This window comes from Corvus hawaiiensis, chromosome 2 (assembly GCF_020740725.1).
Source record: "Corvus hawaiiensis isolate bCorHaw1 chromosome 2, bCorHaw1.pri.cur, whole genome shotgun sequence".
Classification (NCBI taxonomy): Eukaryota; Metazoa; Chordata; class Aves; order Passeriformes; family Corvidae; genus Corvus; species Corvus hawaiiensis.
Window position 1 is genome coordinate 36,774,101 of NC_063214.1, and position 25,286 is coordinate 36,799,386.

The following is a 25,286-nucleotide window of genomic DNA, read 5'->3' on the forward strand; positions in this document are numbered from 1 at the left end:
CTGTTCTAAATTTTTACTTCCCTATTTATTTTTATGAGCTATAGCTCTTCTTAAAATCTTTCCAGCTACCTAATGTATCTTCATAATAAGCTGTGTATGTATTCCATTTTCCTATTTACTTTTTGCTGTGTGCTTTGTTTTGTGTACCTTCTCACATTTGTTTGTAGGGAAATAACACAATTTTGAGTGACAAAGGCACTACTAATATATGTGGCAGCTTCTAAAATAGATAAGAGCAGTTTACTTGTTCTTTGGCTTTGCTGAACAAAGCGTCTCTGGAGAAAGATGCAGTGAGGAGTGTATGGAGTTAGGCATACAAATTTCAGCCCTATAATAGGCTTAGAGTTTAGGAATGGAGAAAAATGGTTTGGCTCATCTTGATTGTTTTCTGCACAATACCTTCTGTTTCAGCTTGTGTTGTTTGTTTCATTGGTGAGAGATAAAAGGGGAGCTACCTTCCTCTCAAAGGTCACATCACAATTCAGCATTTCTTTATTAACCTGAAAGTTGAGCCTGAAGGTCTGTGTTTGTTCAATGTTGTGTTGCTCGTGGTGTGAGTCTTCAGTAATAGCTGTTGATATATCTGCTTACTATTGACACATTTCTAAATACTTAGACTTAATTAACTGTGAAGATTTTGGATTGTCTGCTAAAATTTTAGGCTAAAATTCTGGGATCACCATTTTTTGTGTTACCTTTCATCAAAAAAAACCCCAACTCTTCAGCTTACAGACATGAACACTCACTTCACACAGGTGAGGTAGATAAGAAGTGCTTTCCACATTTTACAGATGGGGAAATCTGAGCAATTAACTGACTTGTCTGAAGTCATACGGCAAGTCAGTGGCAGAGCCAAGAATGGAACCTGAACTATTTCCAGTCCTGTGCTCTAACCACTGCACAGCATCCTTCCCTTAGGTAATTTTCTGACATGATGATGTTTGTATTTGGTGTATATGGTGACTTTGAGAAGAGTATCAAATCAGCTAAAATCAGTCACTGTTAAAAATTTTATGCAGAAGCTCTTAGGTGTGTAATAGACCAATAAATGGTTACAAAAGCATTATATTTGAATTGCTGCCTTTAGTTTCGTGCTCCCAAAAATGTTAAAGCTTACAAGGTTAAACTCCTGGGGAATGGGTCCTGTGATTGTATGTTTTTAGTTTACCTATTTCAGACTGTAAGAGATGCCACTGAAAATCCTTTGTCACTGTTTTTCCAGGCAAAATACTTCTAGTTGGATAACTTAAAGATAGAAATTTGCAAAATTCAAACTACTTTTGTAAATGCACCTAAATCATTAATGCCTAATGATAGCATGCAGGTGCAGCGTGATTCCATTGACACAAATAGATGCCATGTGTATTCAAGGATGAAATTGGGCTTTAGAAACATTGAGGTGTTGCTGTCAGGATTGACAGCAATTTTTAAAACTTGAATATGTAAGAATATAAATTACCCAAACCCAATTAATTTTCCGTTACTTTTATTACTAGCATTGGCAAGTTCTGAGACTTGGACAAGATTGAACATGCTGGCTAGGGTTAGAATGAGGCAGCCAAGCAGAGAATCTGAGAGTGGATTACATTTCCGAGCAAATCTTGATAATCTAAAGTTGAATTATATTGTCTTATTAGTCAAAACACAGGAAGTTCCATATACAACCTTGGGAATTGAGAACAGAAAGTAGTCTGTAATTTTCTGGATGAGCGCATGTGTAAAATAATTTTAGAGGACAGTAGATTCAGACTAAAAACTTACTGTGCTTCTTAGCTTCTTCCATATTGTTTTATCTGCACTATTTATTGGGGTTCTTTGGAGACCATTCCAGCTGTCTCTGGTATATTTGCCATCTATCAGTTTGTACCTAAACTTCAGAAGCAAAACAAATGTGCCAGTGTGGAAATGAACATTTTGACACATCTGTTTGAATTTTTTCCACTTACATAATATAAAGAGAACCAATAAAATCGGCAGAATGTGAAGCAGCAACAGAAAGAGCAAGGAAGAACTGATGAAAGGATAATGTGCCCCAATTTATTGTCAGATCTGTTTGTTCTATGTCTTTTAAAAAGGCATTCAAAGCAGAAAGCAGTTTTAAGGAGTAGCTGAAAGCAGGAACTCAGGTTTAGGCGACTGGCTGATTGGCATGTCCACTATATAAAACATACATAAGACAATACATAATTTTGTATTCCTGTTATATATTACAAATATTATACCAGCTTGTTCTGCTTATCTTTTATTCAGTGTTGGACACTGTCGTTTTGCTGACTGAACGATTTAGAAAAAGGTCTTTTAAGGTACTTCACTCATTCTTGCAACACAGCCAAGCAGTTTGGGGGAAAAGTCAGGTCTTACCTAATGACATATCTTGAGCAGCAAATCAAAGCATGTGTTAAACCTGCAAAGAATAATGCAGTTATAGTTTTAAAATTTTGTTTTCATTAGGACTTTTGTACAACTGAGCACAATATAGACTTATAGCTAAGAATCAGGAGGTCAGATTCAGGGAGAGAAAATAATTTACACTTTGAAACTGCTGTGTGCAGCATGATAGTGTTTACAAGAATTGTGACATAAACCAGCCAGGTTAAAAAAAAAAAAGAAAGAAGCCAGGAACTGAAGTATTTAAGACATCTTTCCTATTATTGTTCTTCAGAAATTTCTCTGTAGTGGCTTTGTCTAGAAGAGTAAGTTGCAATTCAAGGCACCATGATAAGGAGGACTAGATGTAACCCTTGCTGATCTACCTAGTGAGTTCTTGAATTTTCCATCAAGGGTTCGTGGGCTCTGAAACCAGGCAGCTAAACCACAGCTCCTTCAGTCAACAAGTATTGTAGCTGCCTTCTCTATCCAGTTTATCTGTTAGATTCTGAATTACAGGAGTACATGAGCTTGGCAATTGCATTCATGCATGGGAAACCTTGAAACTCCTATGTGCCTTAGGAAGTCACTTATATAGATCTGTGTTTCCTTCCTCCCAATAAAGTCTGACAGTTATTTAGTAAAGAACATTCTCCTCATCGTGGCTTACTGTCTGTTGTCTGTAAAAGCAGAGCAGTCTTTTGCTTGCTTGCAGGTAACAGCGTATGCACAAGCAGCTGCTTTGTTCCTGATGCCCCAAGTAGCAGGGAAAGTGCTTATGTCCTGTATGCTACCTTGGTATAATCATAGCTCTTGAAAATTTCATGATGCTCAGTAACAGAAAAATCCATAAACACAGTTTGGAGAAGGAGAAGTTCAGCTCAGTTGGTTTTGTTCAGGTTTTTAAAGTTGTCTTGGGGATGCTATTGTGTTGAATCCTCTCATAGCACCTGGGGTTCTGTAGTGCTGACAGGCGGCCTCTGCTCCAGGGACTTTGTTGCAAATGTCAGGACGTGACTGTGAGAAACAAAAAGTGATTGTGTTTAGAGGAATAATATAGTTACTTTGTCTAAAACACACTCGGGAGGAAGCACAGTTTATAAGATGGTGTTGTTAATTTAAAAAAAAAAAAAAAAAAGGGAAATTAGTAGCTAGTATCTGCAGTATTTTTCTTGAGTAGAGAGCAGGTAATTCTGGACAACTTGAAAATGAAATAATTAGCTAGGTCATCCCAAGTTTAGAGATGTGAGGAGAAAACTAAATTGGTCTCCCTTTTCTTCTTTCTCTTGCTCTCTGGAATTGAACAGATCCTTTTTCTGCTACTGTTGATAATGTTGATGATGCCATTCCAAACCTAAATCCTTTCCTTACAAAAACTAACGATGCTGCTCATCTGTCTGTGTCTTCTGATGTATCTACTTTCACCAGTAGGACACCCACACATGAAATGTTTGTTGGTAAAGTACCGTTTTAAACTAATTTCCTATTTCCTAAACATTTTAACATTATTTTAGTTTCTAAAATATATTTTGGGGCCTTGCAGAAACTAAAAGCTGGTCATTTGGGGCTGGTTTTGTGCTGTGTTAGAATTTGATTAGTAGCTGTACCATGAAAATGGTGTTAAAATCCTTGCTTGGCTGCCTAGATGGATTCTAACCTGATGTAAAGAAACATAGTTACAGTTAGAGCAGTTGCTTGAGTGCAGTTTTACAAAGTCTCTTGCACTTGGGAATTTTAAGGTAAAACGCTGCTATGTCTGAGAAGAAAATGCTGCTACTTTCTTCCTCAGGTTGAAATGTTCTTTTTAAACAAAGGAGCTTAATATTTTCTTTTTTGATAGTGGATGCTTTTGCCCCAGTCGTGTTGTCATTAAGAAACATGAAAAATATTGAAGCATAATCTACTCAGACTGTTCAGCGATGGGGCAATAAACTAATAACTCACCTGTTAAAAACTGTTCACATCTTACTTTGGAGATGGTTCAGCATGTCTGTCTTACTAGAAATTCTTCTAACATTTGTTGGTGCAGCTCATTGTAATTTGCTTACTTTTCAATAGGAAGATTGTTTTCATAGCCAAAAAAATCAATTAATTACATGTCAGTTCTGTTAAACAAAGCTAAGTTTAAAGACAATTGTACACCACAGGCTGTATTTATGCTGGTTGAACCCCACTAGCACTGATCAAAGAAAAGTACAGACTCTCAGAACAAAGAGGGTTTTTTTATACCTCTGATACTTGTTAATAGAGGTAAAACAAAAGGGGTGATCTCTTTAAAGATATTCATACTACCTGTACTTTGTCACCTTACCTAACTAGTTTCCTAGCCTGTCTGTCTTTAATGGAAAGACAAAGAAAGCAAGATAAATATATCTTTAAATATATATAAAATACTTTTAAGTTGGTATTGCTGTCTTTTCCATGCTTCCAATGAAATTTTTATGGTTCATGTAAATGTAGAATGATTATTTGAAATACAACTGGTTGTTTTAGTAGGATGGTTATTTAGTCAAATTAGTTTCCTCTGTACAACTTGTTTTGCAGTCACACAAAAAGTTGCAGCAGTGCAGGGCTGTGAACAAGGACCCTGATGGGTTTTTGTTCTCCTTGCTGGTCTTTATTTATTTATCACATGACAGCTCTGAAGTCACTGGAAATGGATGGCATTGATACATTGCATTGCCTTCCAGTGTCTCATGCTCTAAGGATATGTCTGGAACCAAAGGGTGGCCTCCTGACAGATTGATGTGGGAAATGTAGATTCAGTTTTAGCTGTAGCACAATCAAGGTGCTACGATAATGTGAATGTGGATTTAAAATAACTCTTTCTGGTTCTTTAGATCATTACAATCCATTTACTCAACTAAATCCCTTTGTGGCAACCAAATATGAATATACTTCAGGTATAAGAAAAATGCCTTGAAGCTTTTACACTCATTTTCTCCAAGGGTGTAAAAAATGGCATTTGATTGGAAAAAAAAGTTTTCATCCTAATATAGCTGTTCCTCTGAAACCATGCTTTCCCCTTTTGTGTTAGAGATCGTGTAAACTTGTTTCTTACCGTCTGTCTGATATGTATTGATTTCATTCCATTGGTTCTATGTTATTAGACTATATGTGGATTTATAGACTGATGTGAAATGAAAGTTTTGAATAGCAGATAAACAGTGTATCTTGGTTCTCTTTCTGTAACTCTCCCTCTTCTCCTTTCCTGGCTTTCTCTCTTGTGTGATACTCCTTATCAGATTCTTTTTGTGGTCCTCAAGCTTACCCTAATGCTTCTCATTTCCGCAATGAGCCTTCTTCTGTAGCTGGTCTATTTGGAGGTAGGTAACGGGATACAGCCTTACCACGCACACAGAAGTTTGAATGTGTTGTGTGCCTAGAAGTAGTAGGCATGTTACTGACTACAGAAGTGCCTTGTTGTAGTGGCTCCAACTATTCATGTGCTTGTGCCAGGTGTGTGGTCACGAATGGTATGTATTTTTTCAGTTTGTGCCAAACTAAGGTTTATTTAGTCTAAAAATGAAATGAGTATCTCCCCATTTCAGGATCTCTTGTGCTACATACCATGCAAAAGACATGCATGTTTATAAGTATCTTCTCATCTTGCTCTACCTCACTGTTTTTAAGATAAAGGGATTGGGATGTTCGTGCTTCTTATGGCAATTTTGTTGCTATATTACTCTTAAACCAGTGCACTAAACTAGTGTTAAGCTTTGCAACAGAACAGGAGAAAGAGGTCTCTGCTGCATTAAAGTACTGGCTAATCATTTGTACAGCTGTGTCACGTCTGCATAGTAACCCCATACTGGTGCTGATTCTGGAACACTGTCCTGATAGTTGCTAGAGAGACTGTGGGCTGTCCAAACCCGGTTGAACAGGGTGTGTTAATATTGCTGCAATGCAAGGCTTAGGAATATCTTCAGTAAATGGTTTGTGGAAGGCTTAGTTCTTAAAAGCTCCATAAAGTCACATTTTGGTTTAGTGTCTTTGCATAAAAATCAGTGAGAGCCATTTAACAAAAGGTTAAATACTAAAAATGATTCTATTCCCTTTGTTCCGTATTCAAAAAGCAGGATTGTTAGTTTCTGTCAAGTCTTGACACTCAAAGAAGCTCCATTAAAATATTGACCTTCGCACCTTTCAAAATACCTGTTAAACAAAATGCCCTGAGTTGGTGGTTGATACCAAGAGCAGGATTTGGTCTTTCTCAGAGGCTGATTCAAAGGAGTCCTGTGTATTGTTTTGTCCTGGAGATGGTCTCATCTTCTTGGTTTCATAAAACTTGAAGCTTCTAAAACGTGAGATCAGGAAACTCAGCTTGTTTCAGTTGAGGCTGTTTGCTAAAGCAAAATATGAGCTGTTGTAAGTCAAGTTTTCTATTGGTACAGGCACGGTTTTAAGAGTTGCAGGACATCCCATCAAAGGAATTCCTATCTGCAGTTCAGAGTCTCTGAAATGGCTTGTTACAACTTGATGGTATACATGTCATAAAGATACTCATTTTGGTTTGTTGATTATTTACTCTCTCTTTTCCCACATTACTGCTTCCCATGTTTTGCTATATGCAGTTTACTTTGATTTGTTTTTAATGAAAACTACATTGTCTAAATTTTAGTGATGGAGTTAGGCGTCTTACGTTCCTTTAAAACAAAAAGGAACAGGTAATCCAAATTTGGGGTTTTTTTCTGTGAAGTTTATGTTCGAGAATAACATCCCATAGTTACTATTTTTTCTGGGTGAAACGTGACTTATTTCAGAAAAACAGTAAGATTGAAATGAGGTGCTGCCCCTCAAGTGAAACAAAATCCAAGAAGTGTTCTTTGTCAGTTATTTCTACTCACTGCAGTGTTTTACTCCTGAAGTAGTTGTGATCCTTTCATTTCTGCATGTCATCATATTTTTTGTTAGAAACCAGAAGAGCTAGTTATCAAGGTGGCATTGTTAGGGGTTTTTTTGGTGCTTTTCATATAAAGCAGTAATTACTTCTGTAATTGCCTGAACACTGAGGTGATGCACATGCTTGTGTGTGATCATGTATAACACTAAAAAAATACTACAAACAAATGGCTATGACCTTCTGTATTACTGAACTATCAACTTAATGCTGCTGAACATCATCTGCAATGCTTCATACTGCAATAAATTTTCAGTGTTGAAAAATAATTGTGTATTTGTAGAACACTACAGATACATGGGAGACAAATGGAGTAAGTTTAGACAGCACTAGGAGTTGAAATGTGGCTGTACCTCCCCATATCTTGCCATAATTTCTATAAATTTGACTGCAAAACATGGTCAACTGCAAAACGTTTGTCAAAAAATAGCTAAGGGCTAGGCTATGAACATTATTAGTATTAAGAGTGTCTAATTAAAGGCATTACTAGTTCAGGCACTTTGGGATGGTTTGGATCTTACTCCAGTTGTATCTAAGAGAATTGCTGGGTTAATATAAAGCATGGAGGGAATAATTAGTCAGATAATCTTGAAACAGATTCCACACTAGCCAGCTTCTTTTCCTGGAGAAGCATGGTGACTTTTCCTCAGTAGTTTTATTATAAGCATATGGTAAAAGAATAAGGAAGGTGTCAATAATTAATCCAGAGATTAAGCAGTTGCAGGGGAGTGTCTTTTATGGCCTGTCTGTCCAGCTTTTGAGACAAAATCTTTCTTTGGAGGAGTAACTTCAAATAAAGACCAAATAAACTGCTCGGTGTCAGGGTGTAATCTGGACTTTTGAGGTATTCCTAGTCTTTCTGCAGTGCTGAAATATTTATTTGGCTTGTCTTGCATAAAGGTGGATTTGTGGGAAATGCTGTATAAAAACATACAATTTCTTTCTTTCTTCCCCCACAGGGTTCACGCCATCTCCTGTTGCTCAACCACAGCCATCAGCTGGCCTTAATGTTGACTTTGAGTCTGTGTTTGGAAACAAATCTTCTAATGTTGTCCCAGATTCTGGTGGTAAGACACTTGCTAAAATAAATGACGTGTGCCCCTCAATTTATTTTATTCTTGAGGTATAAATCTCTTAATCGGTATTTATTTACACTACTGAGACAGAGTTTCAGAGATGAAGAAAAGTAAGCTGTTTTTAAAAGGTCAATCAAATAATTTTTCATTACAGACTATTTCTCCGCTCTGCTGAAATGTTTATACTGACTTCCCTCGCTTAAATATTTTGTAAATTAAAACTTTCACACAGTGAACAGCCTTCATTTTTATATGCTGTCAGATGAAATTAAGTCTGTATTTGTAGAGTGTGGTTGGAAGAGGTAAAATTGCATTTCATTTTATGTATCTACAACATGGTTTTTGGCACTTCCTTGCCTCCTCTTTTGACGTTACAATTGCTTCAGAAAGTGATCAGTTAATACACTGTTAATTTGGATTTTTTTTGTTCTTTTGAGCATTGGGAAAGTAGATATTTTCTGATCTTTTGTCATTAGACTTGACATCAGGGTTTTTTTGTAAGCCAGTGATTTGCTAAAAGCAAGTACATGTTTTTGTAAGATTGGAACACTTTATGTATTTTTTTCTTTGTTTTATGTTTTGACTGCTTTACTGTCACTATGAATCCGTTCTGTGTAAAATTGTCACATAGGTTAAACCACTGAAGCGAAATCTTATTTCCATAGTAAGTATCTTTTTTATCAAGAGGAATAATAAGTTTTGTCCTTGTATAGAGTAGCATCACCAGGTTAAATTTTGTATTTTAGCCATTGTGTTGATCTTGCTTTCTGTTTAATTGAATGCCATGACATTTGTGGGAGGCCTGTGATTCAAATCACTTATGTTTCTCATTCCAAGGCTTTGATGAACTAGGTGGTCTCCTAAAACCAACAGTGGCCTCTCAAAACCAGAGTCTTCCAGTTGCCAAAGTACCGCCTAATAAATTAGTGTCAGATGATCTGGATTCATCTTTAGCCAATCTTGTAGGCAGTAAGTATGGAACTGCTGACTTGTAAATACTTACTGATTTCTTTTAAACAAACAGAATTTCAGTAGTCTCTTCTTCTCCCTTGTAACAGATTTGGGCATTGGAAATGGAACTACTAAAAAGTGAGTATGCTTAATCAGAAGTTGAGCATTTGGATTTTCATGATAGTAAATTTTCATGGGTGTACATGTTGAAACCTGTGCATAGCAACATAATGTTAGCCTTTAGAGCATGTGTGGGATTGTACTTCTTGTACAAGGTGTAATGAATTGTTGAGATCTGTTGGAAGGTGCCTGTAGACTGAGTGGTAGTGACAGTGATAGCAGCAGGCAAGGTGTCCTGTCTCTAAGTGCTTTCAGACTTTAGGTATATTAAAAAAATTAGTTCATCAAAATGTTTCTTTGTAGTTGTTGCAGGTAATCATAGCACTCATTAAATACTTGGTGTGATCTGAGTGTGAGCAGAGCAGTATTAAAGATTGTGAAACTGCAGCCTCGGTCTTGAGGCTGACCTTTAGACAAATGAATTTTGAAGCAGGGTGTGTGTGTTCAAGGGTAGTGGACATCTGCTCTAGCAGCAAAGTTGAGAAATGGGATTGGGAAATTTCAAGCTTATTGGGACTATCTGTGCCAACTCTGAAATCATTCAGAAATCCTAATATTCTGTCTTTAAGTCTAACTCAAATGTCTTGACCAAAGTCAGATAACACTAACTTACCTATTCTGGGCAACTTGACTGAGATGCTGAGGGGGCTCATGCTGAACAGCTTCTTACTTTTCCAAGCCAAAACGTTGTCACAAAACTTTTTATCGACTCCTTTGCTAAATGAGCTTCATTAATAAAAGAAGCCTCATTCCCAAGTGGAAACGGTGTTCACCTGAGGAAGTCTTTAAGAAAGTCCAATGTTTTCTAACAATTTTTTTAAAAATTTATTTGAAGTGATGTAAACTGGACTCAGCCAGGTGAAAAGAAACTGACAGGTGGTTCCAACTGGCAACCCAAGATTGCACCTACAACTGCATGGAATGCTCCAACGTTGGTAAGCAAATGCTTATTTTAAAATAGTGAGTTCCCTGCAATTTAGATCTGCAGGGTGATGTGTAATGGATGAATTTGAAAATGGCCTATAGCTGCAGTAAAAGGGTAATAGAAAATTGAAGAAATGGTCAGTTGGAGGTGTGTACTGCTGGGAATTGTTTTTCTTGGCTATGTGATTCTAGTAAATAGTTTGCGATGTGATGTGAAGGTTTAGTACAAACTTCAGTAGTGTTTGAGCAGCCTCTCACATGGTGTGGCAGGGGCCTCTGGGTTTCACTCATTGGACTTTTCAAGTGCATGTAGAGACAGGACAAGGGGCAGTGGCTTTGAACTGACAGATGTCAGCTTTAGATAGGAAGAAATTCTTTACTGTGAGGTGGTGAGGCACTGGCACAGGTTTCCCAGAGAAGCTGTGGATGCCCCAGTTCCTGGAAGTGTTCAAGGCCAGGGTGGATGGGCCTTTGAGCAACCTGGTCTAGTGGAAGGTATCCCTGCCCATGGCAGGGTGGTTGAAACTAGGTGATCATCAAAGTACTTTGCAACCCAAACCATTCTCTGAGTTTATGACACAAAACTCTGAATTCCAAGGAGGGAGGAGGCACTTTGCAGTCTAGAAAAGCAGAAGTGTGAAAGTGCCCTTTGGGTGCACTGATAGGTGATGCATCATTATGTTGTAGCTTGGCCTGCCCCGGGGGTGGGAACTGGCGCCACTGATACTTGCAAAGGTGTCAGAGGCTACAGCTTTCTTAATGTACATAACTACTGCTTTCCTGCCCCAGTGTGTGCAGTTGCTTTTAATCCGTGCCAGTTTTGATGAGCAAGTTCATGTCTATTTTAACAGATAATATTGGCAAGGATTTTGGGGTAGCAGTGTAGGAGGTGGGCTTTCAATTACATGTTTAGACTTTACAGAAGTAGTTTTCACAATGTTCACAGAACATTTTTACATGTGAATCCTACTCACCCTTTCACCAATGACCTGGAGAACTGTACATGGACAGAACAGGTAACAAACTGCCCCCAAGGATTTATGGCATCTGGCTCTGACTGGGGGAGGTTGAATCTGCTGTGTAGTAATGCAGCATTGTGGATTTGGAAAGACAGAACTTGTTTCCCTGGATCCACCACCTCTTCCCTACCAGATGTCACCTCTCAACTCACTACATTTATTTAGGGAGAAATATGTTTGTGGATCTTACTGGAGTGTGTAGATATTGAAGAAATTGTAACTACTTACCTGCTTTAATGACTGGTGGTTTGAGTTTACCTGTGTGCTTGAATCTGTTTAATAACTCATGTCTTATATCTACATCTTGTGATAAGTCATTACATTTAACAGCTTTTATTATTGAGGTACTGTTAAGACACTTCCTGTGAAACTGTTCTATAAACATAAAAAACTTGAAAAAGAAATAAGGAGGGGGGGTAAAAAAAGCTTTGTTTTCCTCTGCTGGTCCATTTATTGTGGAGTTGCTGCTGCTTGCTAAATAAATATGCTTTTGAAAATCTTTGGTAAAAAAGGCATATACCAAATAAATGGGCTATGCAAACCAGTGTCAAACCTAATAACAATGACAGTATCACAGGTGTGTTGTCTCAGTGAATGACTTGAATTACAAGAATGTGTTGGAGTAAACATTTAATGTATTTGTGAACTAAAATGCTATCTGTGTATATTCTGTTGTGTAAGTATTTGCTTCTAATCCAGTGTTATTGCATTATGTAATTGTTCTCCCTGGGAAATACAGAATGGCATGCATTTTCCACAATACGTAAGTGAAACAAGCCACAGCCTTTTTGCAATCGACTGGCATGCTGATATTAACCACTGCTGTTGCAGAATCTCATAACCTCCTCGCTATTTACACATTTCTCATTTGAAAATCTTTGGTGTGCCAAAAATTGAGCTTTTCCTAGCATACACAAACTTCATAGGTGGTGTGCAGGCTCTTGACTCGAATGATGGCATGGGAAATACCAAGATTATTTTTCCTTGCTTTAAACTGTACCATCTGCTGCCAGAGAGCTGGGGTATGTGTCTGTGCTGCCTTTAATGCATTTGGTGAATTCTGAATGAAGATAAAAATATTGTGTTTGAATAACTGCATGAAATCTCACAGGCTTCTGTTATACATGGCACTTGATCCACATTTATGGTAGATCTTGATTTTTTAATTTTTCTTTAAGTGGGGAGAGACCAATATGTCATGAATGCTCATATGAAAAAAGAAAATTAATGCAGATAGTTTATAGAGGGCAAGAAATAACCTGTGCTCGCTGTCTGAGGAATGCAGGCTTTAATTTCAGAGGACTTTTTTCTTTATGTCAACAGTAATATTGGTCTTTCCCTGTATTCTATTTTTATTCCAGGGTAACTCTGTAACTAAAGGGTGGTAGGTCCGTATTTGAGCACTCAACAATAAGTTTGTTCAGCATGTTTGTGTAGGTGTGTGTACACAAGCAACACAAAAAAAACCAGGATAGCTTTGCCCAGTGGCTGAAATATATGGCAAATACACTGTCCAGATGGTTCTCTATCTGTTCTCATGGCAATTGAAATGCCAGTTGCACTGGCTCTACTATATAAGAAAAAGCAGCTGATACCTTAGAACTGAATTCAGAAGCACCTTTCCTGATGCCCTATTTGTGATGAAACAATTTATCTGCTTTAATTAATCCAGTATGATTAATGGTTTATCATTTGCCTCTTTTCTGTAACAGTAATGTCTGTGTACCAAGAAATGCTTATGGTATTTGTCTTGAATAGAAATCCCCCCAGCAAAAGCATGAAAATTACTCGGTTTTTTTCTAAAAGGGGAGACTAACAGGAGGTGGAGTGAATAGACAGCAAGCTGTCTGAATATCTGTAAGCACTAGTTTAGTCTGGAAAAAAATCCAACTTTTTTGTCCTCGTAATAGTTAATATTAATTTAGGAAGTGGATATTAAACTGTAGAATAAAGAATATAGGAAAGAGATGAAGAACTGTCTTTATATTTCTGAGAGTTATCAGCTGTTTTTCTACATATATATTGCCAAGCTGTTTACAAACCATAAGTTCACCCAGGTTTTGTCTGTTGTCAGCAATTGTACTGTGCCTTCATAAAAGTGCAGTAAGTACATCAGGGTGATATAAACATATCTGCCAAGTACTCAGGACTTTTAGCATGTTCAAATGCAGTGAATGAAGTGAGTGAGGGAGAGGGAATGCAAACTGGCTATTCTTGTGAGAGTCTAATTTATATCAAAGCCTGCTAGGAGAATCCCCTTAGTGTGTCCATCCTGGCTAAAGTGAATTCCTTTAAGTGTCAGCAGAAGCAATGGTCATTTGGTCTTTCAGTCTTTTAAATTCTCTCTTAAGACTCCTTGTGTAACATTACTTTTGATACTGAATATAAGTATGTACTTCATGGGATTAAAAAAGGGCTTCTGCTTCATGAATTTTTTCTCTCAACCTTCTGTGAGTCTTGTACTGTGTTCTCTAAACAGGATGTTGCAGTTTAGTTCAGACAGCCAGAATCCTAACCTGATACAAGCAAAATACATTATTAGAGATTTGCCAAGATGGCCCAGAAACTTTAGGTTAGGTATTATATTCCATCTGAAATAATTAGGATACGCTCTTAACACCAGACTGAAAATCCTATTCTTTGCTTTGTTCATAATAAGCTGAGTGCTGTAGTTGATCCTTAGAAAGCAATGTCTTGCAGTATGCAGCTGATCTCTTCTCCCAGTTCACCACTGTTTCTCACACCAGGCACCCCCTGTAATGGCCTATCCTGCCACAACGCCTACAGGAATGATGGGCTACGTGATGGTGAGTGGAATTCCTACAGCTCCAAGCAGGCAGATGCTGTGTATTGTTTGATGGCTTATAGTTTGGTAGCTCTTGTTTTCCTGAACTATTCTACTGAAGACTGAATTTCAGCTCCCATTCATTTATTCTTCACCAAATTATTAACTTCTGGTTTTCTGAACCACTTACATGGTGTTTGTCTGAAATTGTCTGCTCTTCCTTGCTTCACTTGTTTTTTAAATAAACTTCTTAAAATGGAACTAGATCATCTTAAAGGTCTCTTCCAACCCAAACCATTCCGTGATTCTATGAAAATTAAGAGTGTCTGTTCTTGGTGGTCTTTATTGGCATAGAAGTAAGTGTATCATAGAAGTAAGTGTATCATGTCAGTATAAATAGCTGCTTTCAGAACAGAAATGTTTTCTTGGTGAAGTGAAACCTTCCTTAAATACCTTTTGCTGAGGTTGGGAGCAAGTATCTGTGATGATTAATGCTACAAAAGTGCAAGTTTGTGACACTGCAATATGGTGTGGTTTTGGTTGAGAATTGGATCTCTTAGTGACACACCAATACTGCCAGGCTTTTGACATAAACTTGACCTTCCTGCTTTTTGCTCTGAAAATTTTTGTTCTTACCTTAAATTTTAAAACATTTCTGAAATGATATGCCTTAGCTCTTCTTTTTAGTATGATTTTGATGCAGCACAGCTTTCCTGAGTGAATAAAAGGCAAGAAAACTTCCTTCAAGCAGTTAGTCTATTAAATGCCTCACAGATTAAAGGGGAAAAAAAAGTTTCATCATATAACCAAATTAGTTTAATGACTTATAACTTGTATATGCTCAGTAAGTGAACTGCAGAAGTAGCCACCTGTGTTCTTGAGGGCCTCTTGGGAGAGTATCATATCTCATATCATATCATTCCCCGTTACCCATCCATGAACTCCCATATTCTTCATCAAAGCTGTTACGGTTAAACTAACGTTAGTGTGGATTCAAACTTTGCACTTACACTTGAGTCAGCAGCAGGGGAAGGTGACATATGTGGTGTATGGGAAGTAATCTTTCTTACGTCAAGCAACTTTCATTGTGGGGTTTAAATGCCAATATGAAATGGGCACTGAAATTAAGGAGCTGTAGCTCTGTTACCTTGAGTTGCTGCTGCTTGTTCAAACACGTGCAGTATCTGAGCAGATGGGTGAGATAGGTCATTACAGAATGACCAGTGGGCTCCATGGCACATCCTGAAATCTGCCCTGGCTCATTCAGACTTTATGCAGGACATTTACCATGAGGAATCTCTGAAATGTTGACTCAATTTACAACCCTTGCTGTAAAACCTTTTTCCTAAAAGCAGTGGGGGCCATAGTTCTGAGGATGGTCTTCTCTAAGTGCAGGCTTTTCCCTTGGTGTGAGCATGCTGGGACAGGCAGCTTCCTTAGAGCCATAGCGCTGCGCCTGCGCATTCCCTGGCTGCTGCTTCCTGTGTCTTCCTTGGGCCAGCAGTTGTTCAGTTGTTCTTACATTTTTTTATAGGGTGTTTTCATCAGAGTCAGTTTCTTGAATGGGTTCACCCTGTGATTGCCCAAACGGCTGGTTGGCATGATAGGAGGAGAACCACCACCACCAGGATTAGTCTGGGAAAAGCTGCCTGGAATGGGGATTGCTTCAGTAGGACTGCTGCTGGCTGTCAACCCAAGCCTGAGGGGAATGCCAAAAGCGGTGCCAGAGATGGGCATCTGTGTTAAATATAACCTGACTTGTAAGGCCATTAATACACATTAAACTTGTAATTTGGCTCAGCTGGAGTGTTGGTAACACTTTGATTGCATAATGACTTAACATTAATTGCACGTACAGCTCTCAGTTTTCAGTTTTGTCTTGAACTCTATCAGCACTGCACTGCTATCTGTAAAACTGTGCTTGTGCTGTCAGAGGCAGTCAGGGAAGTGCTGTCTGACCTCGCTTTTGAGAGCCAGAAGGACCAGCACAAATGCTTGTCTAACAAGTGTTTTAGTGCTTCAGATCTTTGCAGCACTATTGAATGGGCTCAGTTGTTATTGAGAGAATTCCTTGGAAAGGTTCTAATGTTCCTTTCTGGTAACCTTCTTTGTAGAATATTGTAGAAGGATCTCAAGTGATTGCGTATCTCAAATATGACCAAGACTTTTCACCCATTTTGCCATTTTCCTTTATTTCCATAAAGACTTGCAATGTATTAATGCTGTGTGTGATTTCATGCTGTCTGTGTTTTTTCAGCCATCACAGATGGGAGGCATACCAGTAATGACACAGCCAACTTTGATATACAGTCAGCCAGTCATGAGACCACCAAATCCCTTTGGCCCTGTACCGGGAGCACAGGTGTGTATATTCAAATTATTGGTGCTGGGAATGAATTACACATGAGGCAGTTTCTTTAAAAGTATATTTAATAAGTTAATTTTTTACATAGATATAATTGTTTCTTATTTGTGTTGGACAAATTATTCACAACCCCAGCGGTTCATGGGAGGCTTGCTTCCTATCTGCTTGTATCCATGTTGGCAGCAGCAAGTTTGTGTTACCAAAGCAAAGAGGGTAGGTTTTTTTCAGGCATTGTTTTTCTGGGAATGTGACAATGACAAAGGACAAGAAAAGTTGATGTCTGTGCTCTTTGCTGAAGATGGGCTTTTTCCCCAAAGTCATGTTCCATGCTGCTTTACCCTCAAGAGTGTGGCTTTGTGAGATTGGCTATTACAGCTTTTTCTTAAGTATTTGTGTCACTGTTCTTTCCCTTGTTACACTTAAAAGCATCAGATTATAAAGTAGCCAAGGTGCAAGGTGTGTGCTTTTATTACAGCATTTGCAGGGGCCGAACAGGGCATGTGTAGCCTTTTATGTCCATGACTGCATTAGATGGTTTTGAAAAGATTGTGGAACTAATCTTGGTGAAACCTCAACCCAACACCCAGTTGTTGTTCCTGACCATCTCAGTGGGAGGCACATGACACATCCATCTAGTTTTAACCATGGCGGTCTCCAGTGGGTTTTGTGTTCCTCCATGGTTTTGCAGGAGACTGCATTTGCAGCACAGTGAAGATGTGCAATAGCCAATACCAATCTACCTGGCTTTTGCCTGTTAAGTGCTACCTTAAATGGAGTGTTCCTTAAAATCCCCTGGTTACCTGTTTCTGGGGATGTGTTGTGTCCAGATTCATTACCTAAACCACTGGAATGAGTGTGCTGAAGGGCCACTCTGAATTGACTGCATCAATACTGGAGTTAAATACATACCTGTTACTGGTTTGTTTTACAAATGTCTGTCACTGGGAAATTTCTATCTGAACTCACTTTTATAACCCAATAGGCATCTGAAAAGAGGGGAGCTTTTTTTACAGTAGGAAAAACATTTTGAAAAATAGGATAAAGAGGATGGATAACCTTGAACACATTCATACTATTTTTGGAAAATTCTGAGATCATTAAGACTTTGTGTTTGTGAACTGCAGTTAGAGGCAGAGCCAAGTTTAGCTGGCAGACTGAAGCTCCAGGATTAACAGTGTGGTTTTACTTAGCCATCAGATGTTTCTTTTTCAAAGTTCACTCTGTACCTCAGACTTCTATTTGAAAAATGAAATATATTGTGCCTGTATTTTGATCTCACTATAAAGAGCTCTGTCTCTATAGGTGACTGTTTGAAAGCATTCATGTATAACTTCACTTAGGTATAGGTTGGTGTAAGTGCAGAGTTTGGGACTAGACTGTGGAGGGAAGAGAATTCAGCAGTAAGCTGGAACTAAAAAGAGCCTCTCAAGCATTTTTCAGTGCCTCCGTGTGATCCTTTAACAAGAAAGGATATTCTGCTGTGTGCTGCCAGTGGGCAATGTGTCCATTGTCTTCTTTAAAATATGGCCTGGTGGATAGATTTTTTTTTAGTATCTTTTTTTTTAATAGCTTTTTCTGAAAGGGATGCTGTTAAATTTCTTTAGCTGGAAATGCAGTTCTCAACTGACTTTTTCTTGGACTTCCGAGAGCTGCTTTTCACCTTCACTGTCACTTAAATGATTTGATATTTTTGACATGGGTTTTATACCATTTCAAGAGGACAAATAGTGTTTATGATAGTTTTTAAATACTGACCAAGTAAAAGAATCCTCAAGGATAGGAATTTTTCCTACATAAAAAAAAAAAAAAAAAAATTTTGAAGCAATCCTTGAAAAATAAAACCTGCCTACCTGCCTGATGCAGTTATGAGCAGGTAGATGGGTCTGAATACCTCAGTGAGCCTTTCTGCTTCATTTGACATTGCAGGGCGTGGCCTAGGTTGAATCCCAGCTGGCTGTCAGAACAGGAGAAAGAGGAATTAGTCACAAGTGAGGTGTGTAGAGCTATATTTAGTCTCTTATCTGACAGCGTTTGGCTCCTGTGAGAATTAATTTCATTGAAAGCACACCCTTTGAGTCAGCATTTGCTGTGACCAAGAAGGGTTTTCCCTGAGACACACAGTCTGTGTTGCTGGAAGGTGTTGAGTTTTCAGAAGCCTGACATCAGTAAAGCATCTTAAATGAAACAAGGGCTGCATGTGAGAGCTTCCCCATACACAGCCGAGTTTATTGATGTAAAGCCACGGAGGGGAATTACACTTTTATCACACTGAGCTTACTGTGTGCTAAGTCTTGAGGCTCTTCTGAGGGTGTATTTTGCAGTTTAAGTTTAGTCATTACTCTTGTTGTGCCAGAAATAGAAAAAGGAAAGTAAAAGAAATAGAAATGTGTGTTCTTGGGGTAAGTAAACAAATCTTACAGAATAAATAATGGTTATCTGAAAGGTGAAGAGCTCAGACTGTCCACATGGATCACTGTAAACACCATTATTCTAATACTGGTTTTGTCCATGGCGTCATCACTGCCAAAAACAAAATTGGTTTTCGTATTTACTTTTAAAGCACCAGATTATATCACCTCCAGTCTCCCAATAGATCTTGGGTGTTGTCTACAGTAAAGGAAGCTGAAGGTACTTAAAAGCATGATGACAGATATGAAGTTGTTGCCAAAAATTTTGTTGCCAAGTTGTAGTGAGTTGAGAACAGACTGGGAAAATAGGTGTCTTAATGTTGTCCAGTTTCTGTATGAATTAAGCTGTTGTTCCTAACTTGATACTCTCAAGGATTAGTCTTAATAAATACATTTTTTCTATCTCTAGATATACCTGTTTTGCTTCTCTTCCAAGTGTTCTCTTTACGTGCTTGCAACTTTTTTTCCTAATTGTTGCAGTTAAGAGCAAGGGTAGTTCGGTTTTTAAGGGCAAAATTATTTAAAATAATTGAGAATGGAACTAGAACAGTCGCTTCTTTGAAAATCTGAGTGCAGAAGGCATTCATAGGTTTGAAAGGTGTGTAATTTTTCTTTGAAAATATTTGTCCTGCATTAGGGTCAGTATTTCCTGCCTGAGAAAGAAATAAGTTTTCATCATGATAAAACAGTGGGCATTACTCACTGCAAACTATTTCATGGTGCTATCCAGAGCAGTGAGAATGGCTGGAGTTGATTACATTGTAGCTGGTGAGGGGGAAGTGTGTGTGTATGTCTGAGGAGGGGGCAGGCTGAATCAGTGGTTCAAGCAGAGGGATGGCAGATGTGATACAGTACAGCAAATGCAGAATGTTCCAGACAAGCCAGCTCTGACTGATGTACAGGGGCTGGAATGTAGCTGCCCATCCCAAGGCCTGCGTGTTGCAATGTGCAGCAGCTGGGCTTGACTGTTAAACCAGCAATGATGTTGTGTTGGCCAATATAAAATGGTACAGTCATGACAAATCCGTGTGCCTTCACATGTCACATGTTCTGGTGTGGTTGTCCCCAGAAGGACATAGCCTTAGGAGGGGGAAGCAGATGGGTAGTGCAAAATTTAGTATTTAAAATAGAATAAAGAAACCACTCAGCCTCCTGCTAACATCTGTTGTAACACTGCAGTTGTTAACACAGCCAGTTGTACAGGGCAAGTAGCAGGAGTGATCACCTGGGTGATGGAGGATAGTAAATGTGCAAATGAGTAAGTTGGTTTGGAGGGTGGCTGTGTTTTGTGGTTGTTTTTTGGCTGGGTGTAGGCGGGGTTTTTTTGAGGAGTGTTTGAAACTATAGGAAAGAGGGTATGAAGTTCGGGACAGATTTATGCCAGAAAGTAGACCTTACAGATGCTTGCTTTGTCACATTACCCCTAAAATATATGCTAAAACAACTGGACAGACTTGTTTCATGGGAAGCCAGAATGTAGCTAATGATGGGAATCAGCCCAGTGCTCGCTTATGGTTCTTAGGTTTTACTGTGAGTTCAGGGAGCTTTGCCTTTGTTGGAGGCAGTGAGAAGTGAGGCTGATGTTGGAGGTGAGACTGAGCTGTCTGAGCAGTGCAGTGCATTTCACATCACACAAGCTCTGGGCAATAGGGGCACCAAATTCTCTGCTCCAGTTAGATCAGCACTAGAGAAATGGATGGGCAGTGCTGTTGTTTTAAATGCTTCTCCTTAGAAACTGCTAAGGTTGGTCCTGGTTTTCAGATCTGTTTATAAACAGTAATCTGGAGAGGTGCAATGTAGGACCATGTATTTTTTTTAGGCATCCTTTTTAATAATTAGAGAAATCTTGTTAAAATGTGTATTTACTGCAGGATGCTGTGTCTTGTTGGAATTTAACTGTGGCATCTAGGGAATAGTGTTGTCAGGTTTTTTTCTCAGATTTTAACCTGAACAGGCTTCCTGAAATTTCCCCTATGTCTGGTTACATGCTGATGTTGCACAAGTGATTCTAACCTACCAGTCTTCCACACTGCTTTCAAACTGGGACATTACTTTGGACTTGATATGAGTTGGAGATTTGCCAACTTAGTTTGATAGGACTTTTAATATGTGATTTCAAGGCATTTGACCATGAAGAGGAAGAATGTCTCCTGAAATCAAATGGCAGTAGGCATGTCTTGCTGAAGTTAGGACTATTGGACCATATCACTAGTCTGCCTCAAATCCTGGAGAGTGGTGGGATGTGCTGGGCTATGGCTTTCCAAAGGGAAGAACCAGGTTTAAGAGGGGAAATTCTGACATTCTGAAACTGCTTCTCAAGCATTTCCCATTCTCTCTCATGACTTTTCCATAATCTATTTATGGTGACTGGATCTGAGTACCCCATTGGGAGTGGAGTTTCGGGAGGAGATGAAGATTCCAATGTAGATCAAGCATGTACTGATCCTGAAGAAGTCCTTCTGCTCATGTGGTTTCTGAGATAGACATTCATGTGAATAATTTAAACATGCAATGGCAGTATTTCCACTCTGAGTACTTCTGCAAGCAAATCCCATAAGCAGATGCCCTGTCATGCATAGGTCGGCAGGTGCCTGGCATTTCCAAAGGGAAAGATCTTCATGGAATGTTTTTTGCCATGGGCATGGAGTGCAAGTGACTCGGTTCTGAACAAACTGTTCCAGTGAAGAACCCAAACTGGAGGATGCTGACTTTGATTTGTAACTGCAAAAACATGCATGTTCTACCCAGAGGGAGGGCAAATAGGATTTAATAAATCACCATTTATAACGGGAGAAGTACTAACACAGAAGGAAAAATCAACAAATAGCAGATACTCCTGCAAGTACAGCCTCCAGATTATTGGTCCTTCCCAGCAGCAGCAGCTGGAATGCCAATATTACCCACCTCTAATTTATGTGCTTTATATGACTGAGTTTGTGGTGTGGTGCTTTAGGTACATGGCTGTAGGGTGCAATTTTTATGAGTGTACAGACTCAGTCACAGTCTTCATTTCTCACCTAAAACGGCCACAGTAGCAGTTGAAACTCATCTTTTTTCCTTTTTTTTTTTTTTCCCTCCTACTCACAGAGTATATCCCATGTTCTCCTTCTAGGTCCCAAATTGAGAATTTTCTATTATCTGCTGTCCAGCCTCTTTTTATAGGCATCCTGCTATGACATGAAAATATGCTGAGAGCTATTCCTTCTGGAGAAACCATCTGGAAAGCTGCCATGCTCTGGCCAGACCCCCAGCATCATCTCTCCCTGCTAGGCTGTAGTTTTCCCAGTAAAGCAGGGAGAGAACTAACCTGTTTCACAGGAATCAGGCTGAATGTTTTGTTTCTTCTTTTGAAGAAAACTGCTGTGAAAGTGTGAGGTTATCTGCTTGTTTGGCAAATGCTACTGGCATTTCCTTTCTGGAGGGTCATGTCCAGCTTGTTTCTGCATTACACCAACCATTGAAGAGGCTTTGTTTCCCATATGACCAAACACCTTGTTTTAATAGTTGATTTCTGCCAAGTTTGCCTCTTAACCTCCCTTGTCCTTTCATTACACGTTCAGCTTTCATATTCTGTCATTCTGAGACCTTGTTTTCTTTTTCTTTCCCTTTCTCTGTCGTCTTTCTTACTAGCTGTCTGCAGCATCCAGCCCTTCCAGTCAGAGTCCTCACAGAGCCTCAGGAAAGGATCCCTTTGCAGAGCTCTCTCTCCAGGATTTCTTGTAGAACAACTTAGGTATTGTCCATTTTTCTGGGGAGATGCTGGTGTTTGTGATATGCAACAAAAATAAAGTTCTAATTCAAGTTTTATTAACATGGCTAGAACTGTTTCTGAAGGAAATAAAACCAAATCTTGTTGAGTTGGAAGCACTGTGGAAGTGACTTGGAAACTGTGTATTTAACTTCAGCAGTTTAAAGGCTGGCTGAATGTTTTTGCTTCAGTCCATTGGAAATGGAACCAGCTCATGTGGTACTTGCTGCAGCTAGGGAGAAGGAACTGGTGCTGCCTGGTATTTACCATCTCATCAGGACAATGTTCGGAGTTCCCCGTTAGCAGCAGAGCCCTGAGTGCTGCTGGCAGAGTGCTCGTGCGCTTCCCCGTGGCTTGAGCAGAGAGTTCCCTTTGTGCAGGAGGAGGTGCTTGTTTCACATGTGCCAGGGATCCATTTTGGTACAGAGGTGCACTGGAGGAGTTGTGTTGTTTTTTACCAGTCAGGGGCAGGTGGGAATTAAATAGTAAAATGAGTGAAAACATGACAAAGAAATTCAAGAATTCATAGTATAAAGAGAGAGCAGGGTTATTGCACACACCAGCTGCTTTTCTTTGTGCGCATCCTCTGGTTCAACATGAAGAATGACCCCGAGTTCTCTTCATAACGGTGTTGGTCTGTGTTAAGCTGCTGCTGGTGACAATATTGCATGGATAACTAGGTGGGTTTTATTTTGAATGCAGAGATGTTCCAAAGGCTGGTGTCGTTGGAAGAACATCCTGATGGCTTTTGGTTGTTTCCTGGCCCTGATTTTTAAAAATATTTTATTTCTATTCAAAACTTCAGTTCATGGGGTAGCTTGGGCATCAGAAGAATGGAAATGTTTGAAGAAAACAGGTTTATAATGAAGCCATACTTCTGTTGGATGTTAACCCAAGGGTTTTTCATCTTTCCAGATTCAGTTTATGTAACTGTGTTAGATGGAAGAGAAAGGAACGTTTCCAAAAAGATGTGCTCAGCAGTAAACTCCCACTTCCAGGAAAAAAAATGAACTTCAGTCTCTTAAACTCTCCTCTTCCATTAAGTGATGCAGCGAAATGATGAAGACCAATGAAGGAAGCTGGGACACCTCCATAAGAAGACATCAGTACACAACACAAAGCCAGGAATTGCCATGAATTAAGACCAAGATCTATTTTTGTCCTGGTGACTAACACGTCAGTACTCTCAGCTTCTAATAATATCCTTAATTGGTAACGTATGAAGAGAAGCCTTTATTCTGGAAATTGATATTGGTGTTTGGAAATGCTGTCTGGATTGGAGATGTCGTTTACCGTAACTCGAAACACAACTCTGGGCAGGGGAGGGTCAAATCCTAACTCTTAATTCTGCAGTTACCTTTTCTTCAGTCCTCACAAATGTAGGCACAGCAGTAATGGAAATTAACTTTTTTTAAAAATTATATATTCAGTTTGCAGTAGACATTCCTTATGTATTATTGTTTGTATTTATTTATGATTATCAATTTAACATTAATATTGTATCAAAAAAAAACCTCCTTATGAAAATGAGTATGGATGTATACAGTATGTCTGATTTTTATCCACAAAGAATGAATCTGATTCAGAATGCTTTTCAGCTGACATACAGAGCACTAAATATTTTAAAGGTCTGAATCTAATGAATTCTCAGTATATATGGGAATTAGGGAAGAGCTGTAAAACACATTAATCCTTATAGTCAATTCTGTGCCTAGGATTTTGCAAGGGAACAGTTAACTGACTAGAAGAAGCACTACATTTTTAATTCAGCATTAGTGCATTGGGAAGGAACTTTATTGCTTTGTGCTTGGCATGTCATTATTTTTACATTTGACATTATAAGGCCTTTCCAAAATGAATGTGAGGAATTGCTTTCACTTTAAGACTTTCCTTCTTTTCTGTAAAAAAAAAAAAATAAATCAAGGTGTTGTGTGTTGGGGGGGGAAGCCTTTTCATTTGGCTCGTGCCATGTTTATGATCATGTACCTTTTAAAGTAAAAAAGGGGAAGTAGCTTCCTTACATATGTCTAGTGGGTATTTAGTTCATGAGGAATTAAAGTAGCGCTGTTGATCGGTGCTTTGTGTAAATACATCATAACTTTTGGGTGGAGTGGGGCCTTCAGAAGGATAGTCAATGATATGAAAGCAATTCTGTACATGAATTAAGCATACTTGCTGCATTGTCTCTGCAGATTCTATTTTTGTTTAAAATATTAAAATGTATGTTAGCAAAAATGGGTGGATTTTCAAATAAAATGCAGCTTCCACAGAACTTTTGTTACGGTATGAAAGTCTGAGGTGCTTCTTTTCTTTTTGCTGCTTAAAATGTGCACTGATAATTGCTTTGTTTACTTAATAAAATACCAAATGTATTTCATACATGCATATTGTATTGCAGGAAGTGCAGCACTCTGATCCTGTGGCTGACGTGATCCATGCAGCCTCTTCTCCGGGCTGTCGTCACAGACAGCCTCAGTGTTCCAGTAACAAGGTGTCTCCTTCTTCCTGACCTAACGTGATATTTTACCATTTCTAGTTTTTCAAAATATTCATGGCAATAAACTTGTACTGTTTATAACTGAGCAAGAAGCATAAATATGTCCCCAAAAATTATTATTATTAT

General features: G+C 38.7%; 1 protein-coding gene across 9 annotated transcripts in view; it reads left to right on the top strand.

Moving 5' to 3' along the window:
- The window catches only part of PICALM (phosphatidylinositol binding clathrin assembly protein), a 66,549-nt gene extending 41,509 nt beyond the window's left edge, over positions 1-25,040 (top strand). The window contains exons 13-24 of one of the 9 annotated variants that reach the window (XM_048294419.1): positions 3,675-3,824; positions 5,208-5,270; positions 5,613-5,693; positions 8,227-8,334; positions 9,181-9,312; positions 9,402-9,432; positions 10,250-10,349; positions 12,097-12,120; positions 14,105-14,164; positions 16,400-16,504; positions 22,546-22,648; positions 23,579-25,040. In XM_048294419.1, the coding sequence (XP_048150376.1) occupies positions 3,675-3,824; positions 5,208-5,270; positions 5,613-5,693; positions 8,227-8,334; positions 9,181-9,312; positions 9,402-9,432; positions 10,250-10,349; positions 12,097-12,120; positions 14,105-14,164; positions 16,400-16,504; positions 22,546-22,638 (947 nt within the window). In that variant the 3' untranslated portion in view covers positions 22,639-22,648; positions 23,579-25,040. The remainder of the gene's footprint in view (positions 1-3,674; positions 3,825-5,207; positions 5,271-5,612; positions 5,694-8,226; positions 8,335-9,180; positions 9,313-9,401; positions 9,433-10,249; positions 10,350-12,096; positions 12,121-14,104; positions 14,165-16,399; positions 16,505-22,545; positions 22,649-23,578) is intronic. The other 8 variants (XM_048294420.1, XM_048294422.1, XM_048294421.1 and 5 more) reach the window with 8 other exon arrangements.
- The last annotated feature ends 246 nt before the right edge of the window (positions 25,041-25,286 follow it).